This window comes from Artemia franciscana, chromosome 16, assembly GCF_032884065.1.
Source record: "Artemia franciscana chromosome 16, ASM3288406v1, whole genome shotgun sequence".
Classification (NCBI taxonomy): Eukaryota; Metazoa; Arthropoda; class Branchiopoda; order Anostraca; family Artemiidae; genus Artemia; species Artemia franciscana.
Window position 1 is genome coordinate 3,859,956 of NC_088878.1, and position 24,621 is coordinate 3,884,576.

Consider the following 24,621-nt stretch of genomic DNA (forward strand, 5'->3'; position numbering starts at 1 on the left):
GTGCTGCAGTGAGTTATTAGTAGTAGTAGAGAAGTAGTAGTATTTTTCATGGTTTCCAAATGTCGCTGAAAAGTGATTTTTCAATTTCGGTGCAGACGAAATAGATGAACACAACAAATGTCAATTTTTCCGAATCCCATTCCTTATCGTCATTTGCCTATCTGTTTTATCCCCAATGTAAATACTAGATTATATAATGCTATTGTGCCTGAGCTACGTTTTGGCAATGGAAAATTGGTGGTTTTTTTTTTTTTTTATTCTCCATAAGAAAATATTTTGTATCTATGAAAGTGTAATAGATAGATAAGTTTTGACTTCACCATCGGACTTGCGGTGTCAAACAGTTCGTGGTAACGAACTGTAGTAAGGAGCAACCCGGCTCAATAGTAACCAAAACTCTAAAAAACGGAATTTTGATACCAATAACTAATTCAAAAGAATCGCATTTTAATGCTTGCTTTAAATATATAAGTTTCATCAAGTTTAGTCTTTCCCATCAAAAGTTACGGGCCTGAGAAAATTTGCTTTATTTTAGAAAATAGGGGGGAACACCCTCTAAACGTCATAGAGTCTTAACGAAAATCACACCATCAGATTCAGCGTATCAGAGAAACCTACCGTAGAAGTTTCAAGCTCCTATCTACAAAAATGTGGAATTTTGTATTTTTTGCCCGAAAGCAGATCACGGATGCGTGTTTATTTGTTTATTTGTTTTTTGTTCTTTTTTCCCAGGGGTGATCATATCGACCCAGTGGTCCTAGAATGTTGTGAGAGGGCTCATTCTAACGGAAATGAAAAGTTCTAGTGCCCTTTTTAAGTGACCGAAAAATTGGAGGGCACCTAGGCCCCCTCCCACTCTAATTTTTTTCCCAAAGTTACCGGATCAAAGTTCTGAGATAGCCATCTTATTCAGCATAGTCAAAAAACCATATAAGTATGTCTTTGGGGAAGAATTACTCCCCCACAGCCCCCGTGGGAGGGGCTACAAGTTACAAACTTTGACCAGTACTTACATATAGTAATGGTTATTAGGAAGTGTACGTACGGTTTCAGGGAGATTTTTTGGTTGGGGGGAGGGGTTGAGAAGAAGGGAATATGTTGGGAGATCTTTCCATGGAGGAACTCGTCATGGGGGAAGAAAATTTCCATGAAGGGAGCGCAGGATTTTCAAGCATTATCTAAAAAAAATGAAAAAAAAAATATGAAAATGTTTAGGAGCAGCATTAAAACTTAAAACGAACAGAAATTATTACGCATATGAGGGGTTTGCCTGCTCCTAATTTATCACTCTTCACGCTAAAGTGTTTTTGGCAATTTCAACTATTTATTCTATGGCCTTTGTGATTCAGGGGTCATTCTTAAGGAATTGGGACAAAAATTAATTCTTGGCCCAAATATAATTTTTTTTTCAACTGAAAGTAATGAGCAGCACTAAAACTTTGATGAATATAAAATATTACGTATATAAGGGGGTTCGTCTCCTCCACACTACCTTGCTCTTTACGCTAAAGTATTTTTTTTAGTAATTTCAACTATTTATTCTATGTTCTTTTTGATTCAGGGGTCATTCTTAAAGAATTGGTACAAAATTCAAGCTTTAACGTAAAGAGGGAGATATTGACGAGGGGGCGAACCCCCTCATATACGTAATAAAATTCACAAATATAGAAGTTCGTTACGTAAGTTAATTCGTAATGTACGTATATTTATTACTAACAGTTAATAATTAATTATTCATGAATTAATCATTCATGTGCGGAGAGCCAAAATAAAAACATGCATTTATTCAAAAACGTTCAGAAATTAAATAAAAAAAAAAAGTTTTTTTCAACTAAAGTAAGGACCGACATTAAAACTTAAAACGAACAAAAATTATTTCGTATATGAAAGGGTTTGTCCCCTCCTCAACTCCTTACTCTTTACGCTAAAGTTTGACTCTTTGTCATAACTCTACTTTTTAAAACAGTAAAAAACTTTAGCGTAAAGAGCGGGGCGTTGAAGAGGGAGCAATCCCTTTCATATACGAAATAATTTCTGTTTGTTTTAAGTTTTAATGTCGCTCCTTACTTTAGTTGAAAAAATATTTTTTTTTTAATTTAATAAAGATAAAGAGAGGAATATCTTTACATTCCATTGTATTTTAGTGTGGATAATTAGTTTTGGCAGAGGAAAATTTATATACACTGCAAAACCTATACCATCATGATCGTCGGTGGGGGGTCAAGAAAATCAATTGGAAGAGGGCAAGAGAAATTTGTTCCTCCAGATTAGGATAAATTATCTTTTTATGGTATTTTCAATGAAAATACCCGTTTTTGGTATTCTCATGAGATTTTTTCACGGAAAAAATTATTTAACAGTTAAATTGCCTTCCCCAGATTTTGTGGAAAATATATTTTGCTCCCAGTACAATCCCTAGAAAAGACACTACTGGTTAAGGGCCAGGGCAGTTTGGGTAGTCCTCGTCAGGGAACGAGAAGACATTAAATCTTGTTAAAAACGAAGCTCTTGGTAGCCCTTACATCATCCCCAGGAGAAATATCCCGGGACTGTCAATGATTACTATGTAGGCCTTTTCATCTCAATCATTTGAATCCTCAAATTCAGTTTCGCTGCTCAAATTCATGTATCGGTTAAGCACTTATTAATCAGAGTAGTAATCAAGCATGCAAAATAAATATTTGGCCTAATAATTCAGTATGCAAGAAATAGTATTGGGCCTGTAAATTACCTTAATCGATAAATCAAAACAAATAATCTTCGCTAACAAGCCTTAGCGGCTTGGTAAACGGATGTTCAGATACAAACAAGGCTTAAGAATATCAATTTTGTACCGCACGAAATTTAAAATGTGTGGCGCATGTGTTTTCATTTGAAGAAGCCACACTTTTGAAATTAGGCTACATGGCTATGCTGATTGTACGAAATCTCAAAGGAGTCCTGAAAATTAGATATTTAATGATTGGAGGTGCAATTTATGGTGGTGTTTCTGTGAAAAAAGTAAGTCATTGGCCACAATTTGGAACAAAGATAAAGTTAAAGCCTGGCGAAGTTGGTTTTGCTGATGTCATGGATGTACATCGTTAGTCTTATGATAAAAAAAGTTAGTTGTCGGTTTCACAGTTAGTTGTCAATTTGAAGGTAGTTTAGTATTGAGATATGCTAGGCTAGTTGCATCAAAGAGCAAGTAAAAGCCTGACAAGAGGATAAATTTGGTTAAGACTACTGATTAACAGTAATGAAATATGAAAATAGCCTAATAGTTGATAATTATCCCTCAAGAAACGTAAAGAACAAATATGGACTATATAAACAGTCTAACATTAGTTTCTGGTAAATTTATAGCAGTTCATATAACTGACTTGCCAATAAAGTGGACAATGCACTTGATGCCTTTTTTTATGCTCTTTACAAATATGATAATTGCTTCTACCATAAATTCAAATTTAAGCACTTTTCAACCTAAACTAATCTTATTATAAATAATTTTAGCACTGAGAAAAAGTAGCATCATTTTCTGAAAAACAATGGAAAAAAAGGCATGAGAAAAAATTGTATTATTTTGTGAAAAATGAGCAATAACTCATACTTTCATTGAAAATTTGTCATTTTTAAGAGCTCAAAAAGTGCTTAAATTTGAATTTGCAGTAGAAGCAATTATCATATTTGTAAAGAGCATAAAAAAAGGCATAGAGTGGTAGGTTCACTTTGTTGGTAAGTCAGTTAGGCTATATGAATTGCTATAATTTTACCTAGTTTCCTTCTTTTATTCTAAGCTATTTACAAATATCACAACTTCTTTTCTGACTGTGTACCCTCCACCCCAATTAGTCCAAGATATTGCTGTGGTATTTCTAGACCTTGGCAGGGGACAGCTGCCTCCCTCCCATTTTTCTAACATCTGAAATTAATTTCCTATTCTTTTATATTGTTATATTCCTATAGTATACCTTGTACCCCAACTGCCCCTAAATTATGAGGCCTAAAACTGCTACTTTATATTTTCCTAAGTATTATAGAAAACTAAAAGGTATAAGCCTTGAATTAGGACTGTATGAGAAGGAAACATGTTAAGAAATAATTATAACTTCATAATATTAATAGTAATTATAGTTAACACATTTTGACTACAACTACAATACTCTTTCCCCTTAATGTACAAATATAGCCTATTGCCCAAATTATATGTTTTTCATGGGTTTTTCTGTTTCTTGATTTTGTCATAGTTGATTCAATTTATGGTTATGCATATAACATGTTGAAACAAGAGTGATGCATGGTAAAATAAGAAGAGAATCTTGTTTTACATTAGCCAAAGTATTTTTCTTGTGGCTATCTACTAATTTTATCACAAAGTAAAATTCAGCCAGAGTCCAAATAGGGGCACTCATACAATAAAATTGTAGCCACATTCCAAATAGTGGCACCAATTGGGGAGGGGCAGTTGTGGCAATCACCACCCTAGATCTTAAGAAATATGCATCTTCATTAAAAAAAAATAGATTGTTGCTCCTCCCTACATTTTTGTGAATTATTACCACTGTATCCTAACTTTTTGTGCTTGCAGGTACAATCTTGTCTTTACCCTAAATTGTTGATTCTTGGCCACTGCTTTCTTTAGCACTTAGTCAAATTTATGTGGGAAGCCAATTAATGAGAATGGGGAAAGATTCACATACCCTTTACTACTATAGATTCTAACAAACTCCAGATTGGCACAATCTTCATCTCAAATGCTTCTGACAAATTGAATTACTGTTTAATTTAGCAACACTTGACATATTATTTAATGCCCTCTTTGGATTAATTTAAACTATTTTCCAAAATGCAAATCATATCCTGCTGCAGTAAAACTAGCCACAGTACACAGCTGAACTAGGGTTACTTATTCACTTATTTTTGTCTCTTATTTATTAACTAGTTTTATGTATTATTTATTTATTAACTAATTGCTCTTCAGTAAACTATGCTAGTGATGATACTTATGTCTGGAGTATCTGGAAGTGGAGTTTATTTTTTACAGGACTTGAATATTTACAATCAGCTGAGACCAAAAGGAGTTGTTAAATCTGGAATGTCTTGATCACATGAAACTAACAGGAGCTACATGGTTTGGAGTATTTTCTATCAGATGAGACCAAGAGGAATTGAGTAACTTGGAGTATTTTCAATAGACTCAGACTAGGAGGAGTTACTGGAATTGAAATATTCTTGACCACTAGACCTTAAGGAGTTACCTGACTTGGAGTTTGTTTTGTCAGCCAAGAAAAAAAGGAGCTTTTGATCTGTCTGGACAAAAAAGATTCACCAGACCTCTAAATATTTGTACAAAGCAAGGTGATTTTGATTTATGTTCTAATCATCCCTTTTCTGTTGCTTTTTTTTACATTGAAATTTCATAAACTATCTAAGGAATCACTGAATTTTGAGTACTTTTGATCTCCTCAGACTAAAAGGAGATACTTCCTAAACCAAAAGGGCTTACCTCACTGAATTTAGAATATATTTAATCTGTTGAGACTAAAAGAAAATACTAGAATGGAAATGTTTTTGGCCAACCTGAACAACAAGGAGCTGCTATGTCTGGAATATTTCTAATCTGCCTAAACCAGAAGGACTTCCCTTCACTGAATTTGGAATATATTTGATCAGGTTAAACTAAAAGGAGATACTACATTGGAAAGTTTTTGGCCAACCTGAACAACAAGGAACTAATTGACCTAGAATATTTTTAGTGTGCCTAAAGCACAAGGACATGCCTTACTGAATATGGAATATTTTTAATCAGCTCAGACTGAAAAGAGACACTCAAATTGGAATGTTTTTGGCCAACCTGAACCACAATGAGCTACTGAGCCTGGAATATTCTTAATCTGCCTAAACCAGAAGGATTTACCTCACTGAAATTGGAATGTTTTTGATCAGCTCAGGCTTAAAGGAGACACAAGAGTTGTAATGTTTTTGGCCAACCTGAACTGCAGTGAGCTACTAGGCATATAATATTTTTAATCTATTTAAAGCCAAAGGACTTACCTCACTGAATTTGGAATATATTTGATCAGCTTAGACTAAAAGGGGATACTAGAATTGGAATGATTTTGGCCAACCTGAACCACAAGGAGCTACTAGGCTTGAACATTTTCAATATACCTAAAGCAGAAAGACTTACCTCACTGAATTTGAGATGCATTTGATCAGCTTAGACTAAAAGGAGATACTAGCATTGGAATGTTTTTGGCCAAACTGAACCACAAGCAGCTACTAGGCTAGAATATTTTCAATCTGCATAAAGCAGAAGGACTTACCTCACTGAATTTGAGATACATTTGATCAGCTTAGACTAAAAGGAGATACTAGAATTGGAATGTTTTGGCCAAACTGAATCACCAGCAGCTACTAGGCCTATAATGTATTTTTTCTACCTAAAGCAGAAGGACATACCTCACTGAATATGGAATATTTTTGATCAGCTCAAAATAAAAAGAGACACTTAGGTTTGAACGTTTTTGGCCAACCTGAACCACAAGGAGCTGTTATATCTGGAATATTTGAATCTGTCTAAACCATAAGGACTTACCTCACTGAATTTCGAATGTATTTCATCCACTTTGACTAAAAGGAGAAACTAGAATTGCAATAGTTTTGGCCAACATGAACTGCAAGGAGCTACTAAATCTAGAATATTTTTAATCTGCCTAAAGCAGAAGGACATACCTCACTGAATTTGGAATATATTTGATCAGCTTAGACTAAAATGAGATAGAAGAATTGGAATGTTCCTGGCCAACCTGAACCACAAGGAGCCACTAAGCCCAGAATATTTTTAATCTGCCTAAATAAGAAGGACATACCTCACTGAATATGGAATATTTTTATCAGCTCAGAATAAAATGAGATACTAGAGTTGTAATTTGTTAACCAACCTGAACCACAAGGAGCTATTATTTCTGGAGTATTTTTAATCTGCCTAAACCCGAAGGACTTACCTCACTGAATTTGGAATATATTTGATCAGCTTAGACTGAAAGGAAATACTAGAATTGAAATGTTTTTGGCCAACCTGAACTACAAGGAGCTATTAGGTCTAGAATATTTTTAATCCACCTAAAGCAGCAGGACATACCTCACTGGATATGGAATATTTTTGATCTGCTCAGATTAAAAGGAGACTTTCCATTTGGAATGTTTTTGGACAACCTGAACTACACGGAGCTACTAGGCCTGGAATTTTCTTAATCTGCCTGAACCAGAAGGTAATACCTCACTGAATATGGAATATTTTTATCAGCTCAGAATAAAAGGAGATATTAGAGTTGTAATGTTTTTGGCCAACCTAAACCACAAGGAGCTATTATTTCTGGAATATTTTTGATCTGCCTAAACCCGAAGGAATTACCTCACTGAATTTGGAATAAACTTTAGCTTGGACTGAAAGGAGATACTAGAATTGGAATGTTTCTGGCCAACCTGAACTAAAAGGAGCTACTAGGCCTAGAATATTTTTAATCTGCCTAAAGCAGAAGGACTTGCCTCACTGAAATTGGAATATTTTTGATCAGCTGAAACTAAAAGGAGACACTATAGTTGTAATGTTTTTGGCCAACCTGAACTGCAAGGAGCTACTAGGCCTAGAATATTTTTAATCTGCTTAAAGCAGAAGGACATACCTCACTGAATTTGGAATATATTGGATCAGCTAAGACTAAAAGGAGACACTCAGCTTGGATTGTTTTTGGCCAACCTGAACCAGAAGGAGCTACTGGGCTTGGAATATTCTTAATCTGCCTAAACCAGAAGCACTTCCCTCACTGAAATTGGAATATTTTCGGTTAGCTGAAACTAAAAGGAGACACTATAGTTGTAATGTTTTTGGCCAACCTGAACTGCAAGGAGCTACTAGGCCTAGATTATTTTTAATCTGCCTAAAGCAGAAGGACTTACCTCACTGGATTTGGAATATATTTGATCAGCTTAAAATAAAACAAGTGCGCAATTTGTAATGTTTTGGCCAACCTGAACTACAAGGAACTACTAGGCCTGGAAAATTATTCATCTGCCTCAACCAGAAGGACTTATCATATTCTTTTCTTTTTACACTGACATTTCATGTAATATGTAAGGCCAAAGTTTTTCTGGTCAAAACATTGGCTTAAATTTTTAAGTCAAAAATTGAATTTTGGCTTTTTAATTTTTTTAGTGCTTAAAAACCTTAGTTACCTAGCCAATGAATGAAAAAGAAGATGTTTTTTTTTTATTCTGATGGCAGTTGTAGAAATAAAGAGATATATGGAAATAATCCATTCATATCAACATGTTAAAAGATGATTTGTATAAGCTTAGCATAAAATATCCAAAGTTTTCAGCAAAGAATTTCCATCCATAGGTTTAGGCCAAGATTTAACAATAGGCCTGGGCTTAGGGGCACACAATGCCAAGGGGCTCAATAAATTATCACTGAGTGAGTTTTTCTTAACAAAAACTGGACCAATGTGATTTATCATCAAAGTGCCTGGCGCATGCCACCACCGCTCGGTCTATTCAGAGAAAAGCGATTTTAAATCAACACAGGAATTCCAAGGCCCCTTATAAACTGTCGGATGCCTCCCAAGAATGGCAGTTGAGACTTCGGTATCACCTCTCTCTCTTTTAATTACTTTTGGCTCATCAGTCCTGTTCTGTTCAGTGCTTTCACTATCCCTGAATTTTCTGGGATTTCCCTGAAAATGTCGCAAAACGGAGTAGCAAAAACGTTACTCCGGCTGGAGAAAATCCGGCCCTGCATAGCTTTAAACTAAGAAGTTAAAATTATGATGCATACTTTTATTAGCTTCAAATACATATGAAAAAATGAATAAAAAAGATAGGTCCAGCTATAAAGTGCTCAATGAACAAATCAATCAGGCAATAAACATTTTTCAGAGCTAGTGCCTTTCTCCACTTCTTCCATAGCCCATTTCCTTAAGGACCTAAATTGTTTCCATATCAGGGTTATAATTGATCAAGGTCATTGCTGATCCTACAAATCATTCACTTTAATGTAGTTTATCAGAGCAGTCTTTCAATCAGTTCATGGGAACAAATAAATAAAATTCATGTTTGATGCAACCTATCAAATCTACAAGCCTGAGAAAATTCTCCCAATTTTCAAAAAAGGGAGAAATCCCCTAAAAACTCAAGTAATCTTAATGAAAGTCACACCGTCAGATTGAGTATATTAAAGAGCCCAAATATAGCGGTTTCAAGCTCCTATTGGTAAAAATGTGGAATGTTTTATTTTTTTGCCAGAAAAAGATTGTGAATACATGATTAGTTTCTCTTTTTTATGGCACTTGATATTAACCAAGTGACATATAGCAATCGCAAATTCTGTCGGTCTGTCTGTTGGTCCTGGTTTTGCTACTTCAGGCACTTCCAGGCAAGCTAGGACGATGAAACTTGGCAGGCGTATCAGGGGCCGGACCAGATTATATTAGAAATAGTTGTTTTCCCGATTTGACAATCAGGGAGAGTGGGGGGCCGGTTAATTCGGAAAAAATAGAAAAAATGAAGTATTTTTAACTTAGGAAAGGGTAACGGGATCTTAGTGAAATTTGATGTTTGGAAGGATATCGTGTCTCAGAGTTCCCGACCAGTTCCGGTGACACTTGAGGGAGTTGGAGGGGGGACCTACAATCTTGGAAAACGCTTAGAGTGGAGGGATCAGGATGAAACTTGGTGGGAAAAATAAGCAGAAGTCCTAGATACGTTATTGACATAACTGGAATGGATCTGCTCTGTTTGGGGAGTTGGGGGGGGGGTAATTCTGAAAAAATAGATATTTTTAACTTACGAAGCAGTGATCGGATCTCAATGAAATTTGAAGTTTGGAAGGATATCGTCTCTCAGAGCTCTTATTTAAAATATCGACTGGATCCGGTGAAATTGAGGGGAATTGATGGGGGGGACCTAACATATTGGAAAACGCTTAGAGTGGAGGGATCAGGAGGGAAAATAAGCACAAGTCCTAGATACGTGATTGATATAACCGCAATGGATCCGTTCTCTTTGGGGGAGTTGGGAGGGGGGGGGGGTAATTCTGAACAAATTAGAAAAATGAGGTATTTTTAACTTACGAAGGAGTTATTGGATCTTAATGAAATTTGAAGTTTGGAAGTATATCGTGTCTCAGAGATCTTATTTTTACTCCCGACTGGATCCGGTGACATTGGGGGGAATTGAGGGAGGGGGGGACCTAAAATCTTGGAAAACGCTTAGAGTGGAGGGATCGGGATGAAACTTTGTGGGGAAAATAAGCACAAGTCCTAAATACGTGATTGACATAACCAGGACGGATCCACTCTCTTTGGGGGAGTGGGGGTGAGGGTTAATTCTGAAACATTTGAAAAATGAGGTATTTTTAACTTACGAAGGAGTGATCGGATCTTAATGAAATTTGATGCTTGGAAGGATATCATGTCTCAGAGCTCTTATATTAAATCTCGACCTTATCTGATGAAGGGAAGTTGGGGGGGGGGCGCAACCTAAAATCTTGGAAAATGCTTAGAGTGGAGGGATCGGGATGAAACTTGGTGGAAAAATAAGCACAAGTCGTATATACGGGATTGCTATAACCGGAACGGATCTGCTCTCTTTGGGGGGAGTTGGGAGGGGGGAGGAGGGTTAATTTAAAAAATTAGAAAAAATGAGGTATTTTTATCTTGCGAAAGAGTGATCGTATATTAATGAAATTTCATATTAGAAGGAACTAGAAACTTAGATCTCTAATTTTTTATCCTGACCGGATCCAGTGTCATTAGGGGGGGGGGGGAGAAATCTTGGAAAATGCTTAAAGCGGAGATATCAGGATGAAACTTGGTGGACAGAATAAGCACAAGTCCAAGATAGGTGTCTGACATAACCTGACCGGATGCGCTCTCTTTGGTGGAGTTGAGGCGGGTGGGGGGGGATGAGTAATTCGGAAAAAATAGAAAAAAATGAGATATTAATAACTTAAAGCGGGTGATCAGATCTTGATGAAATTTGATATCTAGAAGGATCTTGCGCTTTAAAACTCTCATTTTAAATCCTGACCAGATCCGGTGACATTGAAGGGAGTTGGATGGGGAAGCCGAAATTCTTGGAAAATGTGAAATTCGAGGTATCTTACGAATGGGTGATCGGATCTCAATGAAACTTAATCTTATGTCTCAGATGCTGTATTTTCAATTCGAATCGGATCCGGGGACATAGAGGGTTGGAGGGGGGAAACAGAAGTCTTGGAAACCGGAAATCTTGGAAAACGCTTAGAGTTGAGATGTTGGGATGAAACTTGATGGGAAGAATAAGCACAAGTTATAGATACGAGATTGGCATAATTGGTACGGATCCGTTCTCTTTGGGGGAGCTGGGGGTTGTTAATTTGGAAAAATTAGACAAATTGAGGTATTTTTAACTTAAGAACGGGTGAACGGATCTTACTGAAATTTGATACTTAGAAGGAACTCATGTCTCAGAGCTCTTATTTCAAATCCCGAACAGATCTGTTGATATTGGGGGGAGTTGGAGGGGGAAACCAGAAATCTTGGAAAATGCTTATAAATTTCGTAGATACGTGATTGACGTAACCTGAATGGATCCGCTCTCTTTGGGGGAGTTAGGTGGTGGGGTTCAGTGCTTTGGCGAGTTTGGTGCTTCTGGACGTTCTAGGGCGATGAAAATTGGTGGGTGTGTCAGGGAGCTGTTCAAATTGATTTGATAAAGTCGTTTTCCCCGATTTGAACATCTGGAGGGGCTGAAGGGAGAAGAAAAATTGAGATATTTTTATTTTGCGAGTGGGTGATCGGATCTTAATGAATTTTGATATTTAGAAGGATTTCTTGACTCAGAGTTCTTATTTTAAATCCCAACCGGCATTAAGCCTCTGATTTTCCTTTTAAAGCAATCTATTGATTCTTAGAATTTTGCTAGAGCTCTTACCATATGAGCTCTTGGCTCTTCCGACCTCGTTGCAAGTGCCATATGAGCTCTTAGCTCTTGTTTTCCAGGGGTGATCGTATGGGACCAATGATCTTAAGAGACTGAGAGAGGGCTAATTTGTATGGAAATCGGGATCTCTAGCGCCCTTTTTGAGTGACCATAAAGATTAGATTTTTCCTTAGATTCTTCCATCCTCTTTCCCCCCCAAAAAATCCAACCAAGATGTTGAGATAGCCAGAGTTGATTCAAAATAGTTGAAGAATCCAGTAACTATGCCACTAGGGCTATAAGGACCCCAACATTATCTGAGTAAAGAGCTGCAAGTTATGCAATTGTCCTATTCTTTACATACAGTGCTTGCTAATTTAATATCTTTGGAATTTATTTGTGGGGGAATTTTCCAGGGGGAGAAAAGTTTGTGTGGGGAGGAAAGTTTCCGGGGGAAATTTTACACGGGAGAATTTTCTGGAATTCAAATTCTTTTTATTTTTTCTTGTTTCTGCTTGACTGCTCAATTCCACATGTGGAAGAACTATTCCAGGGTAATTGTCTGGGGAGAATTTTCAGTAGAGTGGAAATTGTTCGGAGGGAATTTTCTGGGGGGGTATTTTAGGTGGGGGGAACCTTCAGCAGAAAGGTATTTTTGAGGGGGAATTTTCAGTGATGGCAAGGGGATTTCCTGGCATGATTGAAAAAATGAGAAATTAAATTAAAAATCAATTTTTTTTCAGCTGGAACTAAGGAGCAATAGGAGCCATAAAAACTGAAAAGAAATTAAAACGAAAAGAAATTATTTTGTGTATGAAGAGGTTCTTCTGCTTCTTCCTCAACTCTCGCTCTTTACCCTAAAGTTTGCACAATTCTTTAAGAAAGACTGCTCAAACACAGGGGCTGTTGAATTTGAATGAGAGTATTTTTAAAGTACTTCAAGACTTTAGCGTAAATAGCGAAGGTTGAGGAGGGGGGAACCCCACTCATATACGGAATATTTTCTGTTCTTTTTAAGTCCTAAGGTGGTTGCTTACTTTCAATTGATTTTTGTTCTATTTAATCAAAGTAAAAGATCAAACCAGTTCAAAGTCGTTCACATAAAAAAATTATATTGGAAGGTATATTTTTGATAAGCTTTAAAAGACCAAAATCAGAATTTAAAATAGTATTTCCATCTGGATTGGAACGCACCAATGGAAATGCACCTAAAATTGAAAAATAAACTTTTTATTCTGTTAACTGAAAACAATAAAATGAAGACGCAGAGCGTTTTAGTCACAATTTATATTAATTTGGTAGGATAGCTGCACGATTTCATTTGTCTTCAAATTTTTAGTTTTTTCAAGTTGTCAAACAGCTTGTGGTAACAAACTGTAAGCAAGGAGTGATTCGGCCGAATTGTAAACAAAACTCTGCTGTAGAGGTTTCAAGCTACCATCTGTAAAAATGTAGAATTTTTTTATTTTTGCCAGAAGAAATATCTTGGATGCGTGTTAATTTTTAAAATAATATTTTTTTTTCTTGGGGTGATCATACCGAACCAGCGGTCCTAGAATTTTAAGAGAGAGCTCATTTGAAAGGAATTTAAAAGTTGTAGTGCCCTTTTTAAATGGCCAAAATTATGGGATAGCAACTAGCTCCGTCCCACACCCCATATTTCACAAAGTCATCCAATAAATTTGTGATACAATCGTTTTGTTCAGTATTGTTAAAAGGTCCAATAACAATGCTTCTGAGGATGACAAAACCGCCTCCCCCACAACCTCTGGGTAAAGGACCGTAAGCTATGAAATTTGACCATTATTTACATATAGTAGGCCTATTTGTTATTGGAATGTTTACTGCCATTTTCAGGAGGGGGATTAATCTCCTTGGGATGAATTTCCATGGGGGTGGGGGGGGGCTTTCCATGGGAAATCTTAAACTGGGGGAATTTTTCAGAGTTCCTATATGAAACTCTTTTTAGTTGTCGGAAATCCCCCTTCCCCCGATTTTACATTTAGAGATATTCCTAATGAATTATCCAGAAAATTTTCAGAGCAGTTGCAATTGTCTGGCAGGTTTCTCCATGAAGGGAAGGGATTTTCCGCGGGAGTAATTTTCCATGGGGAATTTTCCACGAGGAATTTTCTGCGGGAGCAATTCTCCATGGGGAATTTTCCGCGGGAGCAGTTCTCCACGGGGAATTTTCTTCGAAATTCCCCATTCCGTGAAATCTTTTCCCAATTCTACATGAGGAATGTTGTTAAGTTTTAAAAACATCGGGGAATTTTCCACAAGATAAACTTTTCGTGGGGGGGGGGAATTTATGGGAAAAATATTCCATGAGGGGGGAATGGTATTTAAAAAATGACCAGGAATTAAATATCAAAAAAATATGTCTTTTTTTTCGACTGAAATAAAAATTTGTCCAAGGGAAATTTTACACGTGAGGAAATTTCCATGGAGAAATTGTTTATGGAGGGAATGTTCCATGAAAGAAGAGGTGAATCTCCCGATGTTATTTGGAAAACGATCAGAAACTAAATAAAAAAAAAGTTTTTCAACAGAAAGTAAGGAGCAGCATGAAAGGTTAAAATGAAAAGAAATAATGAAGCGTAAAAATCACTTTAGCGGGAATAGCGAGGGATTGAGGAGGGGACAGTCCCCTCGTATACAAAATATTTTCTGATTGTTTAAGTTTTGATGCTGCTTTATACTTATAGTTGAAAAAACTTTTTTTTTATTTAATAGAGAAAAAATCTAATTGTTGTCAGATTAAAGCGTTTAAAAAAACAGACTGTGTTTTAATATTGTATTTTACTCTTATTAGTTTTTGATAAACTTAGTCATCTATTATCAATCTATGTGCTTTATACTAAACTAAATACTGAAAATTCTCGCTTGTACCAGTTCATGTTGAAACCACTCCCACCTCACCTTCAAAACAACATAGCCTTAGCATTACCTAAAAACTGGTATTTGGCCTTCCTTGCTCGATTACCAAAACAATTGGAGTTTAAATAAAGTAGTTTTAAAATATAAAAATTAATGTGGTCACTAGTTGTTCTTAATCCTAATATTGCTTGGAAAGACTGTAATTCCAAGAACGGGGCTAGCTCACCATGAATGTTTGAATCATAACTTTAATTCAGTTATATCCTTGGAGAATTTCCAAATTACCAAAGGATGACCTAGAGTCAGAAATTCTTTTGGAAATATACCGAAATTAATAGTTCTATGTATGTTTTATTTGGAGATAAAAGAACTAAGAACTTTTATAGTATGATAGTTCTTTTTTTCTATTTTTATTCTTTGATAAACCAGATAATTTGTTATTACTTCGCACCCTAAATAACGAACTTTATATTAAAAAATCTTCCCCTGTAGCAGTTCACGCCTAGACTAAGCCCACCTGTTCTTCAAAATCACCTTTAGGTATAGCACTACGTATTTGGTCTTCTTTACACGATTATTAAAACAATCGAAGCCCAATAAAATCTTTTCAAGATAGAAAATTTTATTGTCCTCTGTATTTTTCTGTTGGAAAAATTGCCCTTCTGTAAACTGGGCTGGCCTATCATCGAAGGCTAAAGTCTTGCGAAATCTTGCAATTTCTTAACTAAGTCCGTCAGGGAAGAGCTACCTAACGATGACACAGGGTTTGAAACTTCTGGAAATTTGCTACTCTGGTTGGAAGTATCAAAGGAGGGTATATCATTGCAGAAATACTGGTTTTTACAAATAAGTACTATGGATGCTATACTGAAAACTCGTTTACAATTTTCCTGCATCATTAATATTTATTGACTATACATCTTTATCCCTTATTATTTTTATTTTCAGACATATGATGAGTGGAAAAATAAATTAGATTCCCTATATAGACTCATCAGAGTCTATATAGTCTTTAGAAAGTCGCTCATAAGAATGAAAGACAAAGTGTCAGATACGGTCAAGGATTTCAAAATTGGTATGTAATTTTACTTAATAATAATAATCTATAGGTCTGGGATGTACACAGGGGAGAGGGCTCCTCGGCGCCTGGGCTCCCCGAAATCCTAAGTTTTCCTGAATTTTTGGGTGCTTCTTATTGAAATTAATAATATTTTTTTGGCTCTCCTCTCCCTCCAAAGATCTCTACGTAAGTCTCTTCCTTAGGATATATTATAAGGATAACAAGTAATCAGTTTGTTAAGCCCTATAATAAATTTTTGTCTCTAAAGTTAGTTTAATACCCTGTTCAAATTTTTTATTCTGAATTTAAATTTGTCTGTCGTTAAACTAAGAAAGTTAAGGGTTGTCTTCCTACTTGAAGTCTATTAAAGGAAGCTTAAATATTTGCATAAAAACTAATCTTGTATTTGTATTTTATTTCTGTTTTCAAAATTACTTTTTATGAAATTTTAAAACTAGAGCAAGGTTTTGATTGAAAAGAATTTGCATTGAAAATATTCTTGAAATTCACCGAATCGTAGAACAGTGTTGCCGCCCTGGCATGGAAGAATTGACTAAATCTCAGAGGAAAAAAAATACTAAATCGTATCTGTTTTTTGGAATATTTCACCGTCAAGCATCGATTTTTAATATAGGAGGATAATCAATAGGATTTTCACATTTTTTTCGTTTTTCTTCTTTTTTTTTCTTTTTTCCTTTTTTCTCTGTCTGTTTCTATTTTCTTTCGTTTTCATTCCCAGAAATGTCTATTTCTCTGTCTATTTCTATTTTCTTTCGTTTTCATTCCCAGAATATCCCAAAGATGTCTTTAGATTCGTATAGAGAGTCGCTCATAAGAATGAAAGACAAAGTGTCAGATACGGCCAAGAATTTCAAAATTGGTATGTAATTTTTTATCAGATACGGCCAAGAATTTCAAAATTGGTATGTAATTTAACTTAATAATAATAATCCATAAGTCTGGGTTGTACACAAGGGAGAGGGCTCCTTGGCGCCTGGGCCTCCTGAAGTCCTAAGTTTTTCTGAATTTCTGGGTGCTTCTTATTCAAATTACCAATATTTTTTATCCCTCCCCTCCCTCTAAAGATCTCTACGTAAGTGTGTTCATTAGGATATATTATAAGAATAGCAAGTAATCAGTTTTTTAAGCCCTATAATAAGTTTTTGTCTCTTAAATAAATTTTATACCATCATGCCTCGATTTTTCCTATAATCAATAGGGTTATCAATAGAGGATAATCAATAGCGTTTTTACATTCTTTTTCCCTTTTCTTCTTTTTTCCTTTTTTCCTTTTTTCTCTGTCTATGTCTATTTTCTTTTGTTTTCATTCCCAGAAATGTCTATTTCTATTTTCTTTCGTTTTCATTCCCAGAATATCCCAGCGATGAGTCTTTAGGTTCGTATAGAGAGTCGCTCATAAGAATGAAAGACAAAGTGTCAGATACGGTCAAGGATTTCAAAATTGGTATGTAATTTAACTTAATAATAATAATCCATAAATCTGGGATGTACACAGGGGAGAGGGCTCCTCGGCGCCTGGACCCCCCAAAATCCCAAGTTTTCCTGAATTTCTGGGTGCTTCTTATTCAAATTAACAATATTTTTTGGCTCTCCCCTCCCTCCAAAGATCTCTACGTAAGTCTCTTCCTTAGGATATCTTATGAGGATAACAAGTAATCAGTTTTTTAAGCCCTATAATAAATTTTTGTCTCTAAAATTAGTTTAATACCCTGTTCAAATAATTTTTTATTCCGAATTTTAATTTGTCTTTCGTTAAACTAAGAAAGTTAATGGCTGTCTTCCTACATGAAGTCTATTAAAGGAAGCTTAAATATTTGCATAAAAACTAATCTTGTATTTGTATTTTATTTCTGTTTTCAAAATTACTTTTTATGAAATTTTAAAACTAGAGCAAGGTTTTGATTGAAAAGAATTTGCATTGAAAATATTCTTGAAATTCACCGAATCGTAGAACAGTGTTGCCGCCCTGGCATGGAAGAATTGACTAAATCTCAGAGGAAAAAAAATACTAAATCGTATCTGTTTTTTGGAGTATTTCACCGTCAAGCATCGATTTTTTACTATAGGAGGATACTCAATAGGATTTTCACATTCTTTTTCGTTTTTCTCATTTTTTTCTTTTTTCCTTTTTTCTCTGTCTGTCTCTATTTTCTTTCGTTTTCATTCCCAGAAACGTCTATTTCTCTGTCTATTTTCTTTCGTTTTCATTCCCAGAAATTCCCAGCGATGAGTCTTTAGATTCGTATAGAGAGTCGCTCATAAGAATGAAAGACAAAGTATCAGATACGGGCAAGAATTTCAAAATTGGTATATAATTTAACTTAATAATAATAATCCATAAGTCTGGGTTGTACACAAGGGAGATGGCTCCTTGGCGCCTGGGCCTCCTGAAGTCCTAAGTTTTACTGAATTTCTGGGTGCTTCTTATTCAAATTACTAATATTTTTTATCCCTCCCCTCCCTCTAAAGATCTCTACGTAAGTGTGTTCATTAGGATATATTATAAGAATAGCAAGTAATCAGTTTTTTAAGCCCTATAATAAGTTTTTGTCTCTAAAATAAATTTTATACCATCATGCCTCGATTTTTCCTATAATCAATAGGGTTATCAATAGAGGATAATCAATAGGATTTTCACATTTTTTTCGTTTTTCTTCTTTTTTTTTCTTTTTTCCTTTTTTCTCTGTCTATTTCTATTTTCTTTTGTTTTCATTCCCAGAAATCTCTATTTCTCTGTCTATTTCTATTTTCTTTCGTTTTCATTCCCAGAATATCTCAGCGATGAGTCTTTAGGTTCGTATAGAGAGTCGCTCATAAGAATGAAAGACAAAGTGTCAGATACGGTCAAGGATTTCAAAATTGGTATGTAATTTAACTTAATAATAATAATCCATAGGTCTGGGATGTACACAGGGGAGAGGGCTCCTCGGCGCCTGGGCCCCCCGAAATCCTAAGTTTTCCTGAATTTCTGGGTGCTTCTTATTCAAATTAATAATATCTTTTTGGCCCTCCCCTCCCTTCAAAGATCTCTATATAAGTCTCTTCATTAGGATATATTATAAGGATAGCAAGTAATCAGTTTTTTTAAGCCCTATAATAAGTTTTGTCTCTAAAATTAGTTTTATACCCTGTTCAAATAATGTTTTGTTCCAAATTTAAAAATTGTCTGTCATTAAACTAAGAAAGTTAATGATTGTCTTCCTAATTGAAGTCTATTAAAGGAAGCTCAAATATTTGCTAAGAGGAAGAACTACACTCTGGGGTGTCTGATCCTCCAGGGAGAGTTTCAAAACATTTTCCTGTGCATCCCTTTCTATCACACTGGGCTTCACAAAAGCACTATAATAGTTAGGGAAATGTAGTTCTGGTGATATTCAGAATACTGTGAACGCAAACTGCTCAGCTCTTAAACTCCAGATTGAATACATTGATTTTCTTCAGCATGAAAGATAGAAAATATAGATATGCTTTGCAAAAGGGATTGTTCATGAAACGGTAAATCGGCCTTGCCTTCTTCCGACTAGCCCTATCAGTGGCAGGGTTGTTAGATTGGTCACCTAGGAACAGAACCAATCACCCCACTGTTCTAAAATCTTTTAAACCGCTTTTTTCAAGAGACAGCTGTTGTGTTGCACTGATGGACAGCATCCTGTGTTTGGCAATATTTGTAAACTCTTAAAACTGTTCATACTCCTTGACCAGTTTTGGACTAAAATCAATATGGTCGATTAGGTCTCTAATAAAGACTTGCACGCTTTCAGGTAAGAGTTTTGAAGCGTGAGAAGAGCACAGTGCCAAGGAGTGACTAGAACAGCCTAAGGTAAACAGGTAAGGCACCTGTTCTTTGAGTATATAATTATTGTTACCAATACAAATTTTTGGCAATAAGTTGAAAACTTTGCCAATAGTTTCTTTTTCTTCTTAAAATTGCATGCCTTACAGGCGCAATGTAAAAGGTACCATTGCAAAATGGAAAAAAAAACGAGACTTATAGAAAAGTCTCTAGGTAGAATTTTCTAACCTTTCAAATTATTTTTAAGGGTCAAGCACCCCTCGGAGCTACCTATTCCTGGGTATAATCGCAGTCAGCAGGTTCAATATGACTAGAAACTTCTTTCGTATTGCATAAAACAGATGGTCATGACGACAGAGGACATGAAAATCAGCGTGTTTTTGTCAATTGGCACGTGGACTATAGGCTAACTTGATTCCCTATGTGTGAACCATTTCCCCATGCACATCACAATAACATACCCAGTGTATGTTTTACCTACATTGGGAGGAAACAGCCATTTGAAAAATCAGTCAAAATTTGTTTGGAGGACTGAATAGTCTGTGGTTTCTGTCCATTCATTAGAAAAAAAAAAAAAACACAAAACCCTTCATGGGTCAGTTTTTCCTCGCCTGTGAGAACTTATCACACCAGTGGTTGCTGTCCATCCTTTTTTGTTCAGTTTGTCACCACTTTTGAGCAAAAACTGGCCATGCATCCTTGTGCTTTGAACACACTTGTCATTTTATTCAAAACTGTCATTAAAAATAAATTACTGACTGTAAATTACATTCCTCAACAAAAACGAAATTTGTTGGTTGTATCCACGCTTCAGATTTTCAAAGCTTCACGCGATATACTGATATTAATGAAGAGGTGGAAGGGACTGAAATTGAAGCCATAGAATAAAAATATCAATTCAGACAGAGAACAATATTTAAATTTTGTTCAACAGAATGAAAATTGGCACAAAGGTCATTAAACAATTTTAATGGCACTTGGTAATTACCAAGTGACATATAGCGATCGCAATTTCTGTCGGTCTGTCCCGGTTTTGCTAGTTTGTGTACTTCCAGATAAGCTGGAACGATGAGATTTGGCAGGCGTATCAGGGATCAGAACAGATTAAATGAGAAATAGTCGTTTCCCTGATTCGACCATCTGGAGGGTAGTGGAGGGACGGTTAATTCGGAAAAATTAGAAAAAAATTAGGTATTTTTTACCTTACGAACGGGTGATCGGATCTTAATGAAATTTGATATTTAGAAGGATATCGTGTCTCAGAGCTCTTATTTTAAATCCCGACCGGATCCAATAACATTGGGGGGAGTTGGAGGGGGAAACCTGAAATCTTGGAAAACGCTTATAGGGGAAGGATCGGGATGAAACTTGGTGGAAAAAATAAGCAAAAGTCCTAGACACGTGATTAAAATAACTGGAAGGGATCCGCTCTCTTTGGTGGAGTTGGGGGGGGGACTAATTCGGAAAAAATGGAAAAAACAGAAAAAATGAGGTATTTTTTCTTCCGAACGGGTGATGAGATCTTGATGAAATTTGATATCTAGAAGGGTATTGTGCTTCAGAGGTTTTATTTAAAATTAAGACCCGACCCGGTGACATTGGGGGGAGTTGGAGGAGGAAACCGGAAATCTTGGAAAACGTGAAAATTGAGGTATCTTTATCTTAAGAATGGGTGATCGGACCTTAATGAAACTTGATATATGGAAAGAGGTGCTCCAGGTGCTCCATTGTCAATTCGAATCAGATCCGGGGACATGGGGGGGGGGGTGAAGGGGGGAAACAGAAATTCTGGAAATCTTGGAAAACGCTTAGAGGGGAGAGATCTGGATGAAACTTGATGGGAAGAATAAGCACAAGTTCTAGATACGTTATTGACATTACTGGACCGGATCCGCTCTCTTTGGGGGAGTTGGGGTAGGTGGTGGTTTGGGGTCTATTTCCAGTGCTTTGGCGAGTTCGGTACTTTTGGACGTGCTAGGACAATGAAAATTGATAGGTGTGTTAGGGACCTGCACAAATTGACTTGGTGACAGTTGCTTCCCCAATTCGACCCTCTGGGGGGCTGGAGGGAGAGGAAAAATTGAAAAAATTAGGTATTTTTAACTGACAAATGGGTGATTGGATCTTGATGAAATTTGATTTTTAGAAGGACCTCGTGTCTCAGAGCTCATATTTTAAATCCTGACCGTATCCAGTGATATTGGTGGGAGTTGGAGGGGGAAACGGGAAATCTTGGAAAACGCTTAGAGTGGAGAGATCAGGATGAAACTTGGTGGGAAAAATAAGCACAGGTCCTAAATACGTGATTGACATAATCGGACTGAATTCGCTCTCTTTGGGAGAGTTGGGGAGGGGTGTTAATTCGGAAAAATTAGAAAAATTGAGGTATTTTTAACTTACGAATGGGTGACTGGATCTTAATGAAATTTGATATTTAGAAGGAATTCATGTCTCAAAGCTCCCATTTTAAACTCCGACCAGGTCTAGTTACATTGGGGGGAGTTGGAGGGGGAAACCGGAAATCTTGGTAAACGGTTAGAGTGGAGAGATCGGGATGAAACTTGGTGGGTAGAATAAGCAAATGTCGTAGATACATAATTGACATAACCGGACTGGATCCGCTCTCTTTGGGGGAGTTAGGGGGGTCCTGGGTTTTGTCACGTCCGGTGCTTCTGGACGTTTTAGGACGATACAAATTGGTAGGCGTGTCAGTGACCTGCACAAATTGACTTGATAGTCGTTTTCCCCGATTCGATCATCTGGGGGGCTGAAGGGAGAGGAAAAAACAATGAGGTATTTTCAATGTACAAATGGGTTATCGGATCTTGATGAATTTTGATATTTAGAATGACCTCGTGTCTCAGAGCTCTTATTTTAAATCCTGACCGGTATTAAGCCTCTGATTTTCCTTTTAATTCAATCTATTGGTTCTTAGAATTTTGCTAGAGCTCATGCCATATGAGCTCTTGGCTCTTCCAACCTCGTCACAAGTGCCATATGAGCTCTTAGCTCTTGTTTTTCATAAAACTGCTGCCCCAGAGTTCTGTGTCTCTGTCCAGTCTGTCCTACCCTTCTCAATCGTGAAAATGAAAGCCAAAAAGTACTATGGTTTAGTTAAAGGCATTGAAAGTGATTTTGAACTCGCTTTGTTTAAGGAGGTCCCTGGGATCATTGATGCTACTCGTCTTGGCAGCTCGAATTCTGTAAAGCTCTGTTTTACGGATAATATGTCACTCGACCATGCTTAGAAACATGGCATCCAGATTGAGTATGAATCAATTCGAGTATCGGTTTTTCATGATCTTCCACGATGCTTTAACAAGTGCTGTTCACCCAACCACCTACAGGTGGCGTGCGAAAGTTCTTTCCCTAAATACTTTTGATGTGCTGGTCCTCATGAGGCAACACGTGATTCCCCATGTCAAATGCGCCAACTGTGATATATCCCATGTTTCGTATAGCCTACGGTGCCCTATTTTACGTGATATTGTTAACAGCACAAAGAAAACCCCAAACCTTAAATGAATAAATTGGATGTTTCCATAGTTTCATATCATATAAATGGAAATAAGGATAAAGATGACTCAATTGACTATTTGCTTTCTATTAATGACATTTTGTGCCTGCAGGGGCATCCGCTAAATTCTTCTTCCGTTAATTTCCTAAAGCGAAGCAAAGATCTTTTTATTTTGTGGTGAGTGGTCGACGTACACGTCTTCACCCTCCCGGTGGTCTTGCGTGCATAATAAATAAAAAACTGTCCAATTTATCTCCGGTAGAGTATTTTTCAGATAGAACCTTTTTGGCTGTCCGGCTAGGCAATACTCTGCTTGTAAACTGTTATTTGCCGTGTAACAAAAATACAGTGCTATCCCTGAATGCTTGTGGGAAAGCTTGCACACAGCTGCAGAAGTTACTTAAGGACATTAGTTCAAACGGTCCACAGTGGGTTGTTTTGGGGGATATGAATACTGATTTAAACGCAATTTCTCCACGTTCGGAAATGTTTCTTGATAATTTTCCTACCGTACCTTGTTGTCAAAAATGATATAGGTTACACGTAAGTGCATCACACCGGGTCGATATCAAATATTGATTATTGTGTGTTAAGTGCATGCCTAGGTTCTTCTGTGGTTCATGTTGACGAAAATTACTGCGACATTGACCACCTTCCCATTTCTTTGACACTTACATTGCCTTCAGTTCCTCATGCTAATGCCCCAAAGAAGAAAACATGGTTCGAAAAATCAAATTGGGTAAAGGCAAATTGGAGCGTTTATTTAATTGCGCTTGCTTCCCCATTGTCTACTGTGTGTGTGCCTTACCACCTTTTACAACTTAGTACCCCTTGCCCGAATAAAAAACTTGATTTGAATATTTACTATTTAAAAATAATTTCTTGTTTGAAGCAAGCGGAAGGTATGGCAGTGCCTCTTGATTGATGTCACATTAATACTCAGCAACCTCGGCAACGAATATTCACCCAGAGCTTAAACCTATAAAAAATAAAGCGAAGTTTTGGCTTCGAATTTGGGTAGCGTGTGGCAAACCTCCTTCGGGAAAAGTGTTTGATATTAAGCTGTCAACAAAGATTGATTATAAAAGCCATCTCAGAAAAACCCGTCTTAGTGGGAAAAATTTCCCTAAGATTAAGAAAGGTTGGAAAAATGTTTCAAATAGTTCCAAGTTTGACGAATATAATATTCAGTGTAATATTTCTTCGTCTCGATGGCTGTCACACTACTCCCGAATTTTCTCGAAGTTAAATCATTCTGTGCATTCGGTGTATAGTAAGTTACTAAACATTTGTTTACCTAAAGAAAGAAAACGATCAAAAAATGGAGTTTTTAAAGGCCAAATGAAAATACTGAAGAAAACACAGAAAGCGAATATTTCGAGAGAACAACCGCGTCTCTTCTTCAGC

At 36.4% G+C, this 24,621-nt stretch overlaps 1 protein-coding gene across 3 annotated transcripts in view; it reads left to right on the plus strand.

The window, feature by feature from the left end:
• The first annotated feature begins 2,843 nt into the window (after positions 1 to 2,843).
• LOC136036922 (dynamin-like GTPase OPA1, mitochondrial) overlaps positions 2,844 to 24,621 on the plus strand; it is a 52,732-nt gene continuing 30,954 nt past the window's right edge. For all 3 annotated transcript variants that reach the window (XM_065719307.1, XM_065719308.1, XM_065719306.1), the window contains exons 1-4: positions 2,844 to 3,000; positions 15,772 to 15,898; positions 17,256 to 17,348; positions 18,674 to 18,766. In XM_065719307.1, the coding sequence (XP_065575379.1) occupies positions 2,905 to 3,000; positions 15,772 to 15,898; positions 17,256 to 17,348; positions 18,674 to 18,766 (409 nt within the window). In that variant the 5' untranslated portion in view covers positions 2,844 to 2,904. The remainder of the gene's footprint in view (positions 3,001 to 15,771; positions 15,899 to 17,255; positions 17,349 to 18,673; positions 18,767 to 24,621) is intronic.